Below are 15642 nucleotides of genomic sequence, written 5' to 3'. Positions count from 1 at the left end.
TCTGAGGGAACCATTCGGCTCTTGTTCCTGGCAGCCCACTCTTCCTCCGTAAGGAGAAGGCGACCAGCTTTATCTGTGACACTCTCCACCGGGGCCTCGAACCGATCTTCAGCCGCCCTAAAACGACCAACAAGTTCCTCCACCGATAGCTCGTTCAAGTTGCAGAACATCTCAATTGTCACCGCCACCTGGTTGTAGCGTGGGGGAACAACCCTCAGAAATTTCTTCACAACCCTATTGTTATCAACAGACTTTTCCCCCAAGCCCTTTAGATCGGTTGCCAACTTGGTGATCCGTACTGCAAAATCATCGATCGACTCATTCGGCTTGAAGGAGATCGACTCGAATTCTGCCAGTAACTTCTGTGCATTCACCTCTTTTACACGCTCAGCACCCATACGCATCGACTTGATGGCCTCCCATGCCTCCTGAGCAGTTTTCTTATTCAGGAGCATGGAGTGCATCTCCGAGGGAACTCCACGCATCATGGCTCCAAGAGCAAGTCTGTCTCGACGTCGCTCAACTTTGCTAGCGTCCTTCGTATCGATCGCGTCCCAGAGGTACATGGCTTCAAGATTGCAACGCACATGCGCAGACCACTCTTGGTAATTCGACTTCGAGAGCATTGGCCAGATCAGATTTCCGGCCGCCTGATTCCAGGCTCGTTCCATGACCTCGGCGTCTTTACCACTGGCTGCCATGTCGGCGAGTCAGGCGTTCTCGTCTCCTACTTCTTCTTCTTGACAATCAACGGCGTCCAGCCGTCTCTACTGCTCCTCCCGGCAACCGAACACCTCCTCCTCGGCTCTGATACCACGTGTTGGAACCCAAAGCTCCAAGTGTGTCAAGGATCGCTGGTGGTGATCGCGGTGATCGCGGCGAGAACACAGAACGCAGACAAGATCAAAACGTAGAAGACAAGAGATTTGTCGCTGCCCACAAGCGCAGCTTCTGAGTCTTTATTCATTGATATATAGGACCTCCACACGGAGTCCCCCCACGCCACGACGCACGAAGATCGTCACACCCTTTCTTGTGGTGCACGCTACGTGCGCTCGGCACGTCGTGGCGTAAGCCGACTCGAACTCCTGTTTCAGTCCATGCCGCGCACGCCTACGCTCATGGACCAACCCTGACCGACTATTACACGACTCAATGACCCAATGAAACGAAGATTACATTGTGCATCTATTTAGCTAACAACCAAAAGCAAAGTGCAAGTTGCATCTGGCTTGTACTTGGAGCAATGAGATACCAGCAGTGAGCAGACAAGTACAGGGAACATGCAAGTAGTGGTTAGTTGGCCTCCTATGACTCCGGCAAAAGCAAGCCACTTTAATCAATTGAAACTGCACAGCGTGATCTGATCCTGATGGCCTAACTAATTGCAATTTGGCTATATTGTTTTTTCTGACCTCTGCTTTTCTTGGCATACCGTTATGCATGACTGTGCGTTGGCATGGACAGTCGGTCTATCTTACCCTAATTCACGATGCTAATCAGGGAGTAGAAACGCCCAAATTTCCGATGTTGACACGAGACACACCACACACGGTTGAGAAAATTGCAATTACAGGACACGAAATAATGGACTTCATAATTATAGGGCTCTAATCATCGACTTCGCTAAAATGACTCTTGAAACGTTGTCTTCTTGGTTTTCATGACATTAAGTATGTTTCACCTCTTATTAATTCCTAATACATGTTCTCTTCTCATCTGACCCTTTTGCCCTTCTGCTTTTCTGAAACTTTACCTACAGATTGATCATCGTTGGTCACGTTCATTGGCCGGCTGGCTGGCACCTTGGCTGGCTGCCTGGCTGGCCAGCCGCCACCGCCTTGGCTGCTTGGCCATCCATGGCGATCAGGTGAGCATTATCTTCGGGTGGCGCTCCATCCATGGGAGCTGACAAAGGGAAGGGAACGGCAGAATGGGGAGGGTGGAAGGGAATAGCGGCGAAACAGCGACGTCGGGACTTTGTTGTAACAGCGGCGTCGGTGTTTAGGGCGGTGTGAGTGAGAGATGAAACGTGGGTAAATGAAAAGATATGGTCGATCAAGAATATGAAAGGCAGAAGGGCAATACGGTCACATAATAGCAAAGTACATGTATTTTAGTTGAAAACGTAGATTAAAACGATCAAATGTTATGTATAACAAAGTGTCAATGTTTCAAGGATCGTTTTAGCGAAATCGACGATTGGAATCCTATAATAGCGAAGCTCATTGTATCGTGTCTTATAATTCTTTTTTATGAATTGAGAATGCCCAAGTTTGAAACACGGATCCCTCAGCAATTACCACCCCTGATTGAAATATATAAATCCATTAAGAGCCTGTTTAGATCCCCTTTCTCTGAACTCTAAAGCTCTAAAAACATTAGAGCACTTTAGCTCAGTTTAGTATCTAAAGTCATAATGTGAGGTGGGCTAAAATTTAGAGCTAACTTTAGACCATTTGTTTGGAGACTCTATCTTTAAAGTTTAGAACTCTTAAGTCTAGAGAATGAAATCCAAATAGATCCTAGTTAGGAGGTTATATGGTCCAAGACATGAAACTTTTGACAATTACTCATAATATCTATAAGTACCTTAACATGTGTTATCATGATAACATTTTTCAGGTGGGTCTAACAGTAAAATCTTATGCTTTCAATCTACTTATATTTTTATTTATTTTTTCTCTTAGTCAGTAAATTTATTGAAACATTTCTGACTCACGAAATAAGTGTTCTAACAAGGCCAGAAAGCACAATCATAAGAGTTGCGCGCATACATGATGAGTTGGGGGGGCGGGGGGGGGGGGGGGGATGATGTGCACTAGCAGCGGTGGTGCCTCCCCGAAAAGGGCAGCCATCCATCAGCGGCCACCACGCCCAGCACCAGCATCTGCGCATGGCAAGAAAGCATTATTAACAACGCACTTAGATGGCGTAAAAATCCAGAAGAGTGCAGGCTGGTTTGTAAAGCAGACAAGGACCCCCCTGAACTCGAGTAAGCAGAGCCACCTGCACCCAGGTCCTCCTGGTAGCAGGCATAATGATTGGTTAGAACACGCTTTAATCTTCCAAACAGTGTGCGAGGACACTTCATGGACGTGATGATTAAGAGCTTATTCACTGGTCTGAAAAGTTATGACTTTGCTGATTTATTATGAGAGAAAAACAATATTAGCTGGACAAAAAAAAATACAAGCGAGTAGAGCCTAACATTTAGGTCCAGAGAGAGTATAGTATGTAGGAGTAGTAGTGAAATCTAGAGGGCTAGCAATGAGCTAAGGCCATCACACAATGGTGCTAGCTACGTAGCTAGCTGATGTGGAGATAACAGATAAAAGCAAAAAGTATTTTATACATGTTCATTTTTTCTATATTGTATTGGACTCACATGCTCATCTCTTAGATTTTTGGAGTACGTAAAATAGATAGACTTTTTGAGTACATAAAATAAATAATCTATTTGTTTATTTTTCTCTGTTATTATTATAATAGCCAGCTAATGTTTTGTTTAGTTTCTAAAATTTTTTGGTTTTGGGTACTGTAGCACTTTCGTTTTTATTTAACAATTATTGTCTAATCATGGATTAACTAGGCTCAAAAGATTTATCTCGTGATTTACAGATAAACTATATAATTAGTTTTTATTTTTAACTATATTTAATACTCCATGCATATGATGCAAAATTCGATGTACGAAAAAATTTAAAAAGTTTTTTTTTGAACTAAGGCCCTGTTTAGATTGTAGATAAAAATTTTTTGGATGTCACAACGGATGTGTCGGAAGTATGTCGGAAGGGGTTTTTAGAAACTAATAAAAAAACAAATTACATATCTCGTCAGAAAACTGCAAGACAAATCTATTAAGCATAATTAATCTGTCATTAGCACATGTGAGTTCCTGTAGCACTTAAGGCTAATCATGAAGTAACTAGACTTAAAAGTTTTGTCTCGCAATTTTCAACTAAACTGTGTAATTAGTTTATTTTTTTTATCTACATTTAATGTTCAATGCATATGTCCAAAGATTCGATGAGATGGATAAAAAAAATTTTGGATGGCGAACTAAACAGAGCCTAAACAAGGCCTGGTTGGAAACGTCCTAACACTAGGCCAAAAAAGCAGGGACAAGGACAGCTGCAGCCATTTGCTCTCCCCCGTGCAAAAACACGCACATTGATGGGAGCTTTCAGTGGTTAGTAGTAAGGGGCAGGTATGAGAGAACTGTATAGCAACAATCTTCAGCAACTGGAAGAATCAGCGAGAGAAGGGAAAAAAAATAAAGATGAAAAAGATATATCTCAGGCTCAGCAGAGCAGGGCATCGCATGGTGACATCCACTAGGGTAAAACAACCAAGAGCTCACTCAGACTGCCTACGCTATCACTACACATATTTCAACACCATCCAAAACGCTGCAAGTAATCAATTCTTCAGATCTTCAATCCCCCTCTTCTACCTTTGGCTCGATGTCCTTGAGGAGACCGACAATCTGCTGCATGGCCGGCCTCTTAGATGGCAGTTCCGCAGTGCACAGATAGGCAATCCTCAGCGCCTCCTCCATCTGCCGCTCCAGCCCCGTGTCACGTATCTTGGGGTCGATGATGCTTGGCCCATGGTTAGCTTTCACCATCGCCCTGGCCCAGTTCACCAGGCTCGCCTCCTTCTGGTCAGGGTACTCATCACCCAATGGTTTCTTGCCAGTGACCAGTTCAAACAACACGACACCAAAGCTGTAAATGTCGGACTTTACAGTCGCCATGGCGTTCTCTGAGTTGGAGAACTCCGGCGGAGCATAGCCTGGGGAATGGTGTAATAGATCATTGTCATTGCTGGTTCCAGCAACCATTGACAGCCCAAAATCAGACAGCCTAGGCTCCATTGTGCAGTCAAAGTAGATGCTGCTTGCCTTCACATCTCGGTGAACAATCTGCGGGATACAGCCATGATGGAGGAATGCCAGTGCCCTTGCAACACCTAATGCAATTTTGTGTCGAAACATCCATGTGGCGGTACCTTCCGGCGTGATGATTTCAGTTGCAACACCACCAATGTTGTCCTCCCATGTGTCGCCACTCCAATCTTCAGTTGCCTGAACTCCTAGCGGTAAGTCATGCAGTAAGTTGTGCAAATTGCCATTTTCCATGAAATCATAGATGGCAATCCTTTGGTCCCCTGCAAGACAGTAACCAGTCAAAGGAACCAAGTTAGCATGTTTGATCCGTCCCAGCCGCTCGAGCTCCCTTGCTGCATCTTGGTCTTCCATTACTGATCCATGGACCAACACCTTCACAGCAACTTGAATTCCGCCGGGAAGGAATCCCCGATACACTGGCCCAAACCTCCCTTCTGCCAGCAACGTACCCCTGTCAAATTCTGATGTCGCTGCCAAAAGGTCAGCAAATGTGAAGCTCAACAAGGGCTTCTCAAATATGACCACTGGCACTGAAGTTGCAACCTTCACATCAGCAACCCACGTTGTTGAATCTGTCTGGAAAGAAAATGGCCCTGATGCAGCAGGCTCCTCCTTGAATGACACCTGCTTAACCACAGGCAGTGCATCGCACCTCTTCCTCCAACTCCGACATGCCACTGCCAAGCAAAGCAACCCAAGAACAGAGAAGAACAAGAAGAGTACAACGGCCAGGACCAACTTTATCCACTTACGCTTCCCTCTACTTTTCTTGATACTATCTGGATTCACAGCAATTGGGCAGTCATTTCTGGACCGAGCAAATGCAGCCGCAAACGCCTCAGGAGAGAGCTCAGAGGCACAAACAGTGAGATTGTTGTATGAGAAGTTGAACCGATCCATCGATGCCAACTTCTTCACCAATGCCACAGGTATCTCACCAGTGAGATTGTTCACCGACAAGTCCAGCACGTATAAACAAAGAGAACTTATGTCTGGGACTACCCCATTGATATTGTTCCTTGATAAATCGAGCACCTTCAATCCAACCAATCGGGATGAAAAATCAGCAGGAATTTGCCCATGCAGCCCAGTGCTTGACAGATTAACATATTCTAGCCCAGATATCTCACCCATGGACTCCAGCAAATTAGCATTGCATAACTGGTTGTGTGCAAGATTCACATGCCTCAGGTTCTGGAACCGGCCGGCAATGGTGAATTCTCCTGTAAGCTCATTTCCTGACAAGTCGAGGTACATCAACGCCGAGCCGGCATACCCACTGCTGAAATTCAACCCGGAGAAGGCGTTGTTGCTGAGGTCTATCACCCTCAACTGCTCCTGGAACGCCCCCATGATGTAGCCGCCGAGCCTGTTGCCCGACAGGTTGAGATGGGATAGCGAGCGGAGCGGCCACAGGTCCGGCAAGCCCCCGTCGAGTGCATTGCCGGAGAGATCCATAGCCACGACGTTCACACAGCCGAAGACGATGGCGTTGGGGACCTGACCCTGGAACTGGTTGTGGCTGGCGTTGAGCACCTGCAGGCCGGTGATGGAGCCGAGCGCTTGCGGCAGTGCGCCGGTGAAGGCGTTGTGGGAGACGTCGAGCACCTTGAGGCGCGCGAAGTTGCCGACGTTGTTGGGAAGCGCGCCGCGGATGGCGTTGCCGGAGAGGTTGAGCGCGCTCAGCGACGCGCCGAGCTCCCACAGGTCGTTGGGCAGCGCGGTTAGGCGGTTGCCGCTAAGGTCGAGGACCTGCAGACGCCCGAGCTTGCCGACGGTGTCCTCAGGGATGGCGCCCGCCAGGTCCATCCCGGCGGCCACGAACGCCACGACCCGCCCCTCGCCGTCGCAGGACACGCCGGGCCAGAAGCACACCCCGTTTGCGCCGGACGAGGACGGCGCGGCGCGGCCCAGCTTGGACAAAAACCTGGAGACGAAGTAGGCGTCGGTGTTGGGCTCCTGTGCCGCCGCCGCAGCGCAGGCCGCCACGGCCACGGCAAAGAATAGGATCCCGGCGCTGCGGCGGCCGCCATGGCAGCAGACCATGGCAGTGGCAGGAGGGCGAAGGGGGAGGTCAAAGGAGAGATCTTGGGGCTATTGCGAGACTGCAGCCGCGTCGTTTGGTACTTGGGGTGATGGTGGCGGTGGTGGCGGTGGTGTCATGGGGGACAGCTCGGAGGTGGGCAAGTGGCTGGCTGACCTCCCCAGCCTCTTCTCATTCTTGTTGGCTTCTGTGTGATGCGGCGTGCGTTTGGCACTGGCAGGTCCTGGCTTGGTGTGAAAAGGGAAGCAGCATGGAAGAAGCTTTGGGTAGTGGTAAGTGACGAAGGGGGGAGACCGGAGGAGTGGTCTGAGCGGAGGAGGAAGGAGGTCATAAATTTGGGGGAGGTGGAGCGAGTAATTGGGGGAGTAAATTGCGAGGGAGTCGGGTTCAGCTTTAGCTTTTTTTTCAAATTTATTTGAAATTTCTCGTTATATCGAAATTTTTCATACATACATTGACCATTAAATATAAATAAAAACAAAAACAAATTACATAATTTAACTATAGTTTAAGACAAAAAATTTTTAAATCTAGTTAGTCTGTAATTAGATAATAATTATAAAATAAAAACAAAATTACTATAATAGGCAAAGCTAAAAAAAATTCGCAAACTGAACAAGCCCTCAGCTGCCGCTAGGTATGAAAACGGATCGGATACGGACCGATTTCACCAATATCATATTTGTTTTTATATTTTTAGTCGGATTCAGATTCGAATACGGATAATGTTAATCATGTCGGATAAGATATGATTGAATGTCGATATCATAAATATATGATTTAAGTATTCAGATATGGATACGGTATCAGATGTTGAATATTCAGATTCGGATACGGACATATCTGAATCTCTCTAAACGAATTCGGTCTCGAATACGGTCGGAAAATATCTGTAGCGTACCGATATTCAAAATTTCCATTTGTTCATTATTTCCCCCAGCTGCAGCATCAATAGACTCACGGGTACTCGAGATGAGCCCGTGATAGAAAGTCTGCACTAACAGCCACTCCTCTATCCCATGATGAGGACAGTCTTCAATGTAATTATGAAATCTTTCCCATGCTTCAGTGAATGATTCATCATGTTGTTGTTGGAAATTTGAAATCTTCTCACGCAGAGCATTAGTCTTGTGTCGAGGGTATCATTAAGAGGTATCCCAACTGATGCACATAATGAGGTTATCCGTACGCAGGTCGAGACCCTCAACTTGACGCTCTAGTAAGACATACGTATAGTTATCGACAGCCGCAGCCTCGAAGACGGAAAAGGCGTCGAGCGAATCGATCAGAACTCGAGCGCCGCTATCGTCGAATACAGAAATAGGCTCGAGCGAACCATTAGGCGTCGAGCGTAAGGACGCCGCCCGCCGCCTGACGCGCGCACGGGAACCAGGGCATTTAATACGCCTGTCGCGTTCTCACCTAACACGCCAGTCACGGGAAGCGTGATAGGGAACAGGCACCCGTCCCGTCATTCTTTTTGCAGCCTTCCCCACCAAACGACCCAGAGCGTGTCAGGACGCGGGAAGCAGGGATGGAATGTCTAATCAGGACCCCCTCGAGATATCCAGGGTCAACGCCCTGAACAGCGAAGCGCTACACGGCGGCTGACCCTCAACCAGACCCGTTTCCTTCCAAGGGAAGGGTTGGGCGTCGAATGGCAATAAAGCAACCACACCGACGGATCCGCCACTGTATCGTACAGGCGTGCCACCAATGAACCAGTCCAGGACAACGCGCAGAGCAGAATTCCAGGGCACGTGTAATCATCATCAAGCTACCAGGACAGGACGGCTCGAGACCACGCCGGTACGGAGACCTCGAGTAGGTCCGCGCGCATCATATATACGACACACGCAACACCACACCCATACATAGAACTTCCATACTCCGTACCACGCTTGTATTCACCCCTGTACAAGCACTTAGGTGCAAAATAATACAAACTCTCTCCCCCCGCTGGACGTAGGGCCTTCTCTAGCCCGAACCCGGATAAATCCTTGTGTCTTTTTGCATCACCATCTGGGAAAGGGAAGCACGCATACAAATTCACTCGTTGGTGTGACCCCCCGTGGGGAAAACACCGATAGTTGGCGCGCCAAGTAGGGGTCCTGCGTGTTTTTCATCGATTTCCCGTTCTTTCCTAGATGGCCACTCTTTTTTCACCGATTCCGCGCTCCACGGTGATTTGGTTTGGGAGTCTCGAGTTCATGTCCACTGGCTCCAGCTATGACATGATCTTGCTCTCGATCAAAGGGCCGGGAGGAGCCCGCGTTGCGCCAACCCGGATGAGGGCCCCGAGACGTCCTCACCACCACGCCTCCCCGCCCAAGAAGAGGCGTGGACAGCGCCACCATCGCCTTTCTGCCTCGCCACGACCAGCAGTCCGTGCCAGGCAGGAGACGGCACGAGGGCCGATAGCCCCGTGCACCACGGGCATGACGGCTCAGCGACGTAAGGATCACACGACGGGCATGACGGCTCCCCCACCGCCAGGCTACTCCCACATGGGCTGTTCGCCTCAAGAGGAGCCTTGTCGTTCGGCCTGGACAATGTCGCAGCGTCACTCGCCAGGGCGATACGCCCAAACGCTCAGACATACGTGGAGAGACCAATGGTCCTCCCACGCGGCCCTGGAGCGCAGCGACCGGCGTCCGAGCTACACGATTACCTCCCTCAGACAGCGGCTGCTGGAGGAAAGACGCGGATGTTTCTACACCGCCGAGCCGGACTCCGGCTCGGAATCCGACAGCCACGACCCTACTAGGGAGTGCTTCCATGTCGACGGAGCGGTGGAAACCACCGTCGAGACACAAGACGCCGTTGCGGGCGGGCGAGCCCCTGCAGCGAGAGAAGACCCCAGGACGCCTGGGAATGACGGCCAGGTCGACCCCCCTCCGCAATAAGACAGAGCCGCGCAAATTGCGCAGCTACGAGAACTCAAGGCAAAGCTTGACGAGGACCGCGAGTGCCTTGTCCTGCTTGAGCAGATCCTCGAGCAGGACCTGCCTTACCCGCCTGACAGAAGTGTCCGCAGACGAGCTCGAGAGGTACACCGACAGATCGTTGGAGACGCAGAGCTAGAGCAGCCCGGCAGCCGTTTCCCTCGAGCAGGCCACAACGTCGTGGCAGTGACAATGCTGCTGCGAAACATGCCGGAGCCGTCAAACTCCCAAGCTCGACGCATTCGAGACGAGGTGCAGACACTACTCCAGGTGGTGGCAGTTCAACAGGCCGAAAGCTCGGCTTCTCGACGTCGAGGAGCTGCCACTGAAAAGCGCGATGAGCCAGCCCAAAATGAAAAGGTGGTGTCAGTCCATCAGCAGCCACCCCCTCGAGGGAGAAAGACCACGCTCATTCTCCCCGTTGACAATCAGCGTCGACACGACGCGCGACGCGACATTGAAGAGAATCGACGCCGTCGGTACGGGGACGCGAAAGAGCGCGGTTACAGCGCCCATCACGGCGGGAGGTACGACAGCGATGAGGACCGGATGGCTCCAGAACCACCAGGCCCACGGGTATTCAGCAGGGCAATCCGCAGCACGCCGTTGCCCAGCCCGTTTCGACCCCCGACAAGCGTCGCGAAGTACAACGGAGAGACCAAACCGGAGCTACGGCTGGCAGACTTCAGGCTGGCCTGTCAGCTGGGAGGTGCTCGAGGAGACGATCGAGCCATCATTAGACAGGTGCCGCTCTTCCTTTCCGACACCGCTCGCAGGTGGCTCGAAGAGCTCTCGGCCGATCAGATCCACGACTGGGTCGATTTGGTCAGGGTTTTCGAGGGTAATTTCAAAGGGACTTACATACGGTCCGGGATCTCGTGGGACCTCAGCAAGTGCAAACAGAAGTCAAGAGAAACTCTTCGAGAGTACGCTCGACGCTTCTCGAAACAACGCACCGAGCTGCCGCACATCCCTGACCACGACGTCATCCTGGCCTTTGTCTCCGGTACCACCAGTCGAGACTTGGTGCGGGAGTTAGGCCGAAATCGACCTCAGACCATCGACGAGCTAATGGACGTAGTGGCCAACTACGCCGCAGGAGAAGAAGCGGTCGGCGCTTTCTTCAGCTGCAAAGGAAGGAAGGGAAAGCTGCCCGCCGACGATGACGAGGGCCCCGATCAAGGGCCCAAGAAGAACAAGAAGAAGAAGAAGACACGACCATTCCAACGGGAAGACCTCGACGACGGTCTCGTCGCTGCCATGGAACGCAAAAGGCCTCGAGGTCCTCCGGAGGTGGGCATCTTCGATAAGATGCTAGAGGAGCCGTGCCCTTACCATAAAGGAGGAGCCAACCACAAGCTCAAAGACTGCCGTATGCTGAAAAAGCATTTCGACGGTCTGGGGTTCAAGAAGGACGCGCACGACGACCCAAAGAAGGAGAAGGGCGGTGAAAAGGAGGACAACAAGGCCGACGACGGTTTCCCTGCCGTCCACGACTGCTACATGATCTACGGTGGGCCCTCGACGCAGTTGACCACAAGACAACGCAAGAGGGAACATCGTGAGGTTTTTGCGGCAAGGATGGCGGTGCCCCAGTACCTCAGCTGGTCGAGCACCCCCATCACCTTCGATCGAGAGGACCACCCCGACAAGGTAGTTGCCCCTGGCGTCTACCCGCTTGCTGTCGACCCCATCATCATGAACACCCGGCTCTCAAAGGTGCTGATGGATGGCGGCAGCAGCCTCAACATCATCTACCTCGAGACCCTCGACCTCCTAGGCATTGACAGGGGGCAGCTCCAACCAAGCGTCGGCGTCTTCCATGGCGTCGTACCAGGAAAGAAGGCGCTGTCGGTTGGTCGAATCGATCTACCGGTCTGTTTTGGCACGGCGGCCAACTTCAGAAAGGAGACCCTCACCTTCGAGGTGGTGGGGTTCCAGGGCACGTACCACGCCATCATCGGACGACCAGGTTACGCCAAATTCATGGCTATCCCCAACTACACCTACCTGAAGCTGAAGATGCCCGACCCCAAGGGCGTCATCACCGTCAGCTCCTCCTTCGAGCACGCATATGAGTGCGACGTCGAGTGCGTCGAGTATGGGGAGGCAGTCGAGAGTTCCACTGGGCTCGCCTCAATGCTCGAGGCCCTGGTCGCTGAGGCTCTAGAGCCCAAGCGCCACGCGGGCAGCTTCGAGCCAGCGGAAGGAACAAAGAAGATCCCGCTCGACCCCAACAATTCCGACGGCAAGGTGCTGACGATCAGCGCCGACCTCGATCCCAAATAGGAAGCCGTGCTCATCGACTTTCTCCGTGCAAACGCCGACATGTTTGCATGGAGTCCCTCGGACATGTCGGGCATACCGAGGGAAGTCGCCGAGCATTCCTTGGAAATTCAAGCCGGTTCCAAGCCAGTGAAGCAGCGGTTGCGCCGATTCGACGAGGAGAAGCACAAGATCATTGGCGAGGAGATCCAAAAGCTTTTGATGGCCGGATTCATCAAGGAGGTTCACCATCCCGACTAGTTAGCAAATCCTGTACTAGTTAAGAAAAAGAATGGGAAAATGAGGATGTGTGTCGATTATACAAGTTTAAATAAAGCATGTCCAAAAGTTCCTTTTCCATTACCACGTATTGTTCAGATTGTGGATTCTACTGCGGGATGTGAAACCCTTTCTTTCCTTGATGCATATTCTCGTTACCACCAAATAAAAATAAAAGAGTCCGATCAGCTCACGACATCTTTCATTACACCCTTTGGGATGTATTGTTATATAACCATGCCGTTCGGGATTCGAAACGCGGGAGCCACATATCAGCGCTGCATGCTCCACGTGTTTGGCAAGCACATAGGGTCGACGGTCGAGGCTTATGTCGACGACATCATCGTCAAGTCAAAGCGGCAGGGAATCCTGATCCAGGACCTCGAGATCGCTTTCAGCTGCTTACGCGCCAACCAGATCAAGCTCAACCCCGAGAAATGCGTTTTCGGCGTACCTCGAGGCATGCTCCTGGGCTACATCGTTTCCCAGCGCGACATCGAGGCCAACCCCGAAAAAGTCTCGGCCATCACAAGAATGGAACCGATCCGAGACGTCAAGGGCGTGCAGAGAATCACGGGATGCCTAGCGGCGCTAAGTCGTTTTATCTCGAGGTTGGGAGAAAAGGCGTTACCTCTGTATCGACTTCTGAAGAAAGTCGAGCGTTTCTCTTGGATCCTCGAGGCCGAAGAAGCCCTCGAAAACCTAAAGAAAACACTGACCTCAGCACCAGTCCTGGTCCCACCTCAACCTGCAGAACCGCTGCTCCTTTATGTTGCCTCGACGACCCAGGTCGTCAGTGTAGCTGTGGTGGTCGAGAGGCAGGAGGAGGGGCATGCATTGCCCGTCCAGAGGCCAGTCTATTTCGTCAGCGAGGTACTCTCGGAGACCAAGGTGCGTTACCCGCAGATCCAGAAGCTAATCTATGCTGTAATCCTCGCCCGACGCAAGCTGCAGCACTACTTCCTCAGCCATACCATCACAGTGGTCTCATCCTTCCCCTTGGGAGAAATCATCCAAAGTCAAGAAGCCACAGGAAGAATCGCCAAATGGTCGGTCGAGCTCATGAGTGAGACTCTCACTTATGCGCCCCGTAAGGCTATCAAGTCGCAAGACCTTGTGGATTTCGTCGCGGAGTGGACAGACTCCCAGCTCCCCCCGGCCCAGGTTCAGGCGGAGCTGTGGACGATGTACTTCGACGGGTCTCTCATGAAGACAGGAGCTGGGGCGGGCCTGCTATTCATCTCGCCGCTAGGCGTTCATATGAGGTACGTCATCAGGATACATTTTGCCGCGTCCAACAATGTTGCAGAGTACGAGGCCCTTGTCAATGGTCTGAAGATCGCCATCGAGCTGGGAGTCCGACGCCTCGACGTTTGAGGCGACTCCCAGCTCGTCATCGACCAAGTAATGAAAGCCTCGAACTGTCATGACCCAAAAATGGAAGCATACTACAAGGAGGTCCGTCGACTTGAGGACAAGTTCCACGGCCTCGAGCTCGTCCATGTCGCCCGATGCTACAACGAGGCAGCCGACGAACTCGCCAGGATCGCGTCGACTCGAGGCACGGTCCCTCCTGACGCGTTTTCAAGAGATCTACGTGAGCCATCCGTCGACCTGGGCTCGGGGGCCGGCATCGAGACCGCTCCTGCCCAGCAAACTAATGCCGTCGAGGCACTACTAATGGCGGCTGAGGTAATGGAAGTGCGGCTCGGTCGACCGTTTGATTGGCGCACGCCGTTCCTCGACTGCCTGATCCGCTGCGAGCTGTCAGAAGATCGATCTGAGGCCCGCCGTATTGCTCGGCGGGCCAAGTCATATGTAATCTATGGCGACGACAAGGAGCTATATCGACGAAGCCCGACGGGGCTCTTGCAGCGTTGCGTCACCGTAGAGGAAGGCCGGAAACTCCTCGAGGATCTACACTCGGGGGCTTGTGGGCACCATGGTGCTCCACGGACCCTCGTAGGGAACGCCTTCCGACAAGGCTTCTACTGGCCAACGGCCGTAGCTGATGCCATCGAGCTCGTACGCTCATGCCACGGGTGCCAATTCTACGCCAAGCAGACGCACATGCCTGCCCACGCTCTCCAGATGATCCCGATCACATGGCCGTTCGCGGTATGGGGGCTCGACTTAGTGGGGCCTCTACAAAAGGCAAAAGGGGGGTACACTCACTTGCTGGTGGCTATCGACAAGTTCTCCAAATGGATCGAGGCTCGACCCATCACCAACATCCGCTCCGAGCAGGCTGTCCTTTTCTTCACCGACTTCATCCACCGGTTTGGGATTCCCAACGTCATCATCACCGACAACGGCACTCAGTTAACTGGCAAAAAGTTCCTGGACTTCTGCGATCAGCATCACATCCGTGTGAACTGGTCTGCAGTTGCCCACCCTCGAACTAACGGCCAGGTCAAGCGTGCCAACGACATGATTTTGCAGGGGCTCAAACCAAGAATTTACAATCGCTTGAAGAAATTCGGCAAGAAATGGGTTGAGGACCTTTCCTCAGTCCTATGGAGCTTAAGGACTACGCCAAGCAGGGCCACAAAATACACCCCATTCTTCATGGTCTATGGCTCTGAGGCAGTGCTCCCGACAGATCTCGAGTATGGGTCCCCTCGACTCAAAGCATACAACGAGCAATCAAATAAGGAGACTCAAGAGAACGCGGTCGACCAGCTCGAGGAAGCTCGAGACATGGCCCTGCTCAACTCCGCCAGATACCAGCAGAAGCTCCGACGCTACCACGACAAGCACGTGCGCAAGAGGGACCTGAACGTGGGCAACCTCGTCCTACGACGGCGGCAAAGCAATCAAGGACGCCACAAGCTGACTCCACCTTGGGAAGGCCCATACGTGGTGGCCGAGGTCTTGAAACCGGGAACATACAAGCTCGCAGACGAAAAGGTGGCGATTTTCACCAACGCGTGGAACATCGAACAGCTACGTCGATTCTACCCCTAGAATTTCAAAGCTTTATGTTCCCACGTACATTCTGTATCGAGGTTTTGTAAATGAATGCATGAATAAATAAAGTCTTTCCCTCGAGCAATTTACTTTTTCACGAGTCAAAATCTCGATGATTAGAAGGGGGTACCGACTATGACCTATCATAGTCGATACCCCCTCAGGGGCTAGCAGGGGGGCGACCCCCCCGGGGTCGAAAAAACCAAGTAATCCTTTCGTTCCCATCA

The 15642-nt window shown here is 51.6% G+C and overlaps 1 protein-coding gene across 1 annotated transcript; it reads right to left on the bottom strand.

The window, feature by feature from the left end:
* On the bottom strand, positions 4144-7269 carry LOC8071043 (probable LRR receptor-like serine/threonine-protein kinase At2g24230). Its single transcript, XM_002444198.2, has one exon. It carries the CDS (start codon positions 6956-6958, stop codon positions 4439-4441), a length of 2520 nt encoding a protein of 839 aa, XP_002444243.1. The 5' UTR covers positions 6959-7269; the 3' UTR covers positions 4144-4438.

The sequence above is a fragment of the Sorghum bicolor genome, chromosome 7 (assembly GCF_000003195.3).
Source record: "Sorghum bicolor cultivar BTx623 chromosome 7, Sorghum_bicolor_NCBIv3, whole genome shotgun sequence".
Taxonomy (NCBI): Eukaryota; Viridiplantae; Streptophyta; class Magnoliopsida; order Poales; family Poaceae; genus Sorghum; species Sorghum bicolor.
The sequence above is the reverse complement of the archived record's forward strand: the minus strand, read 5'-3'. Positions and strand labels throughout refer to the sequence as shown.

Excerpts from the sequence above, each read along its gene's own strand:
- LOC8071043 (XM_002444198.2), bottom strand. The coding sequence starts at position 6,958 with ATGGTCTGCTGCCATGGCGGCCGCCGCAGCGCCGGGATCCTATTCTTT.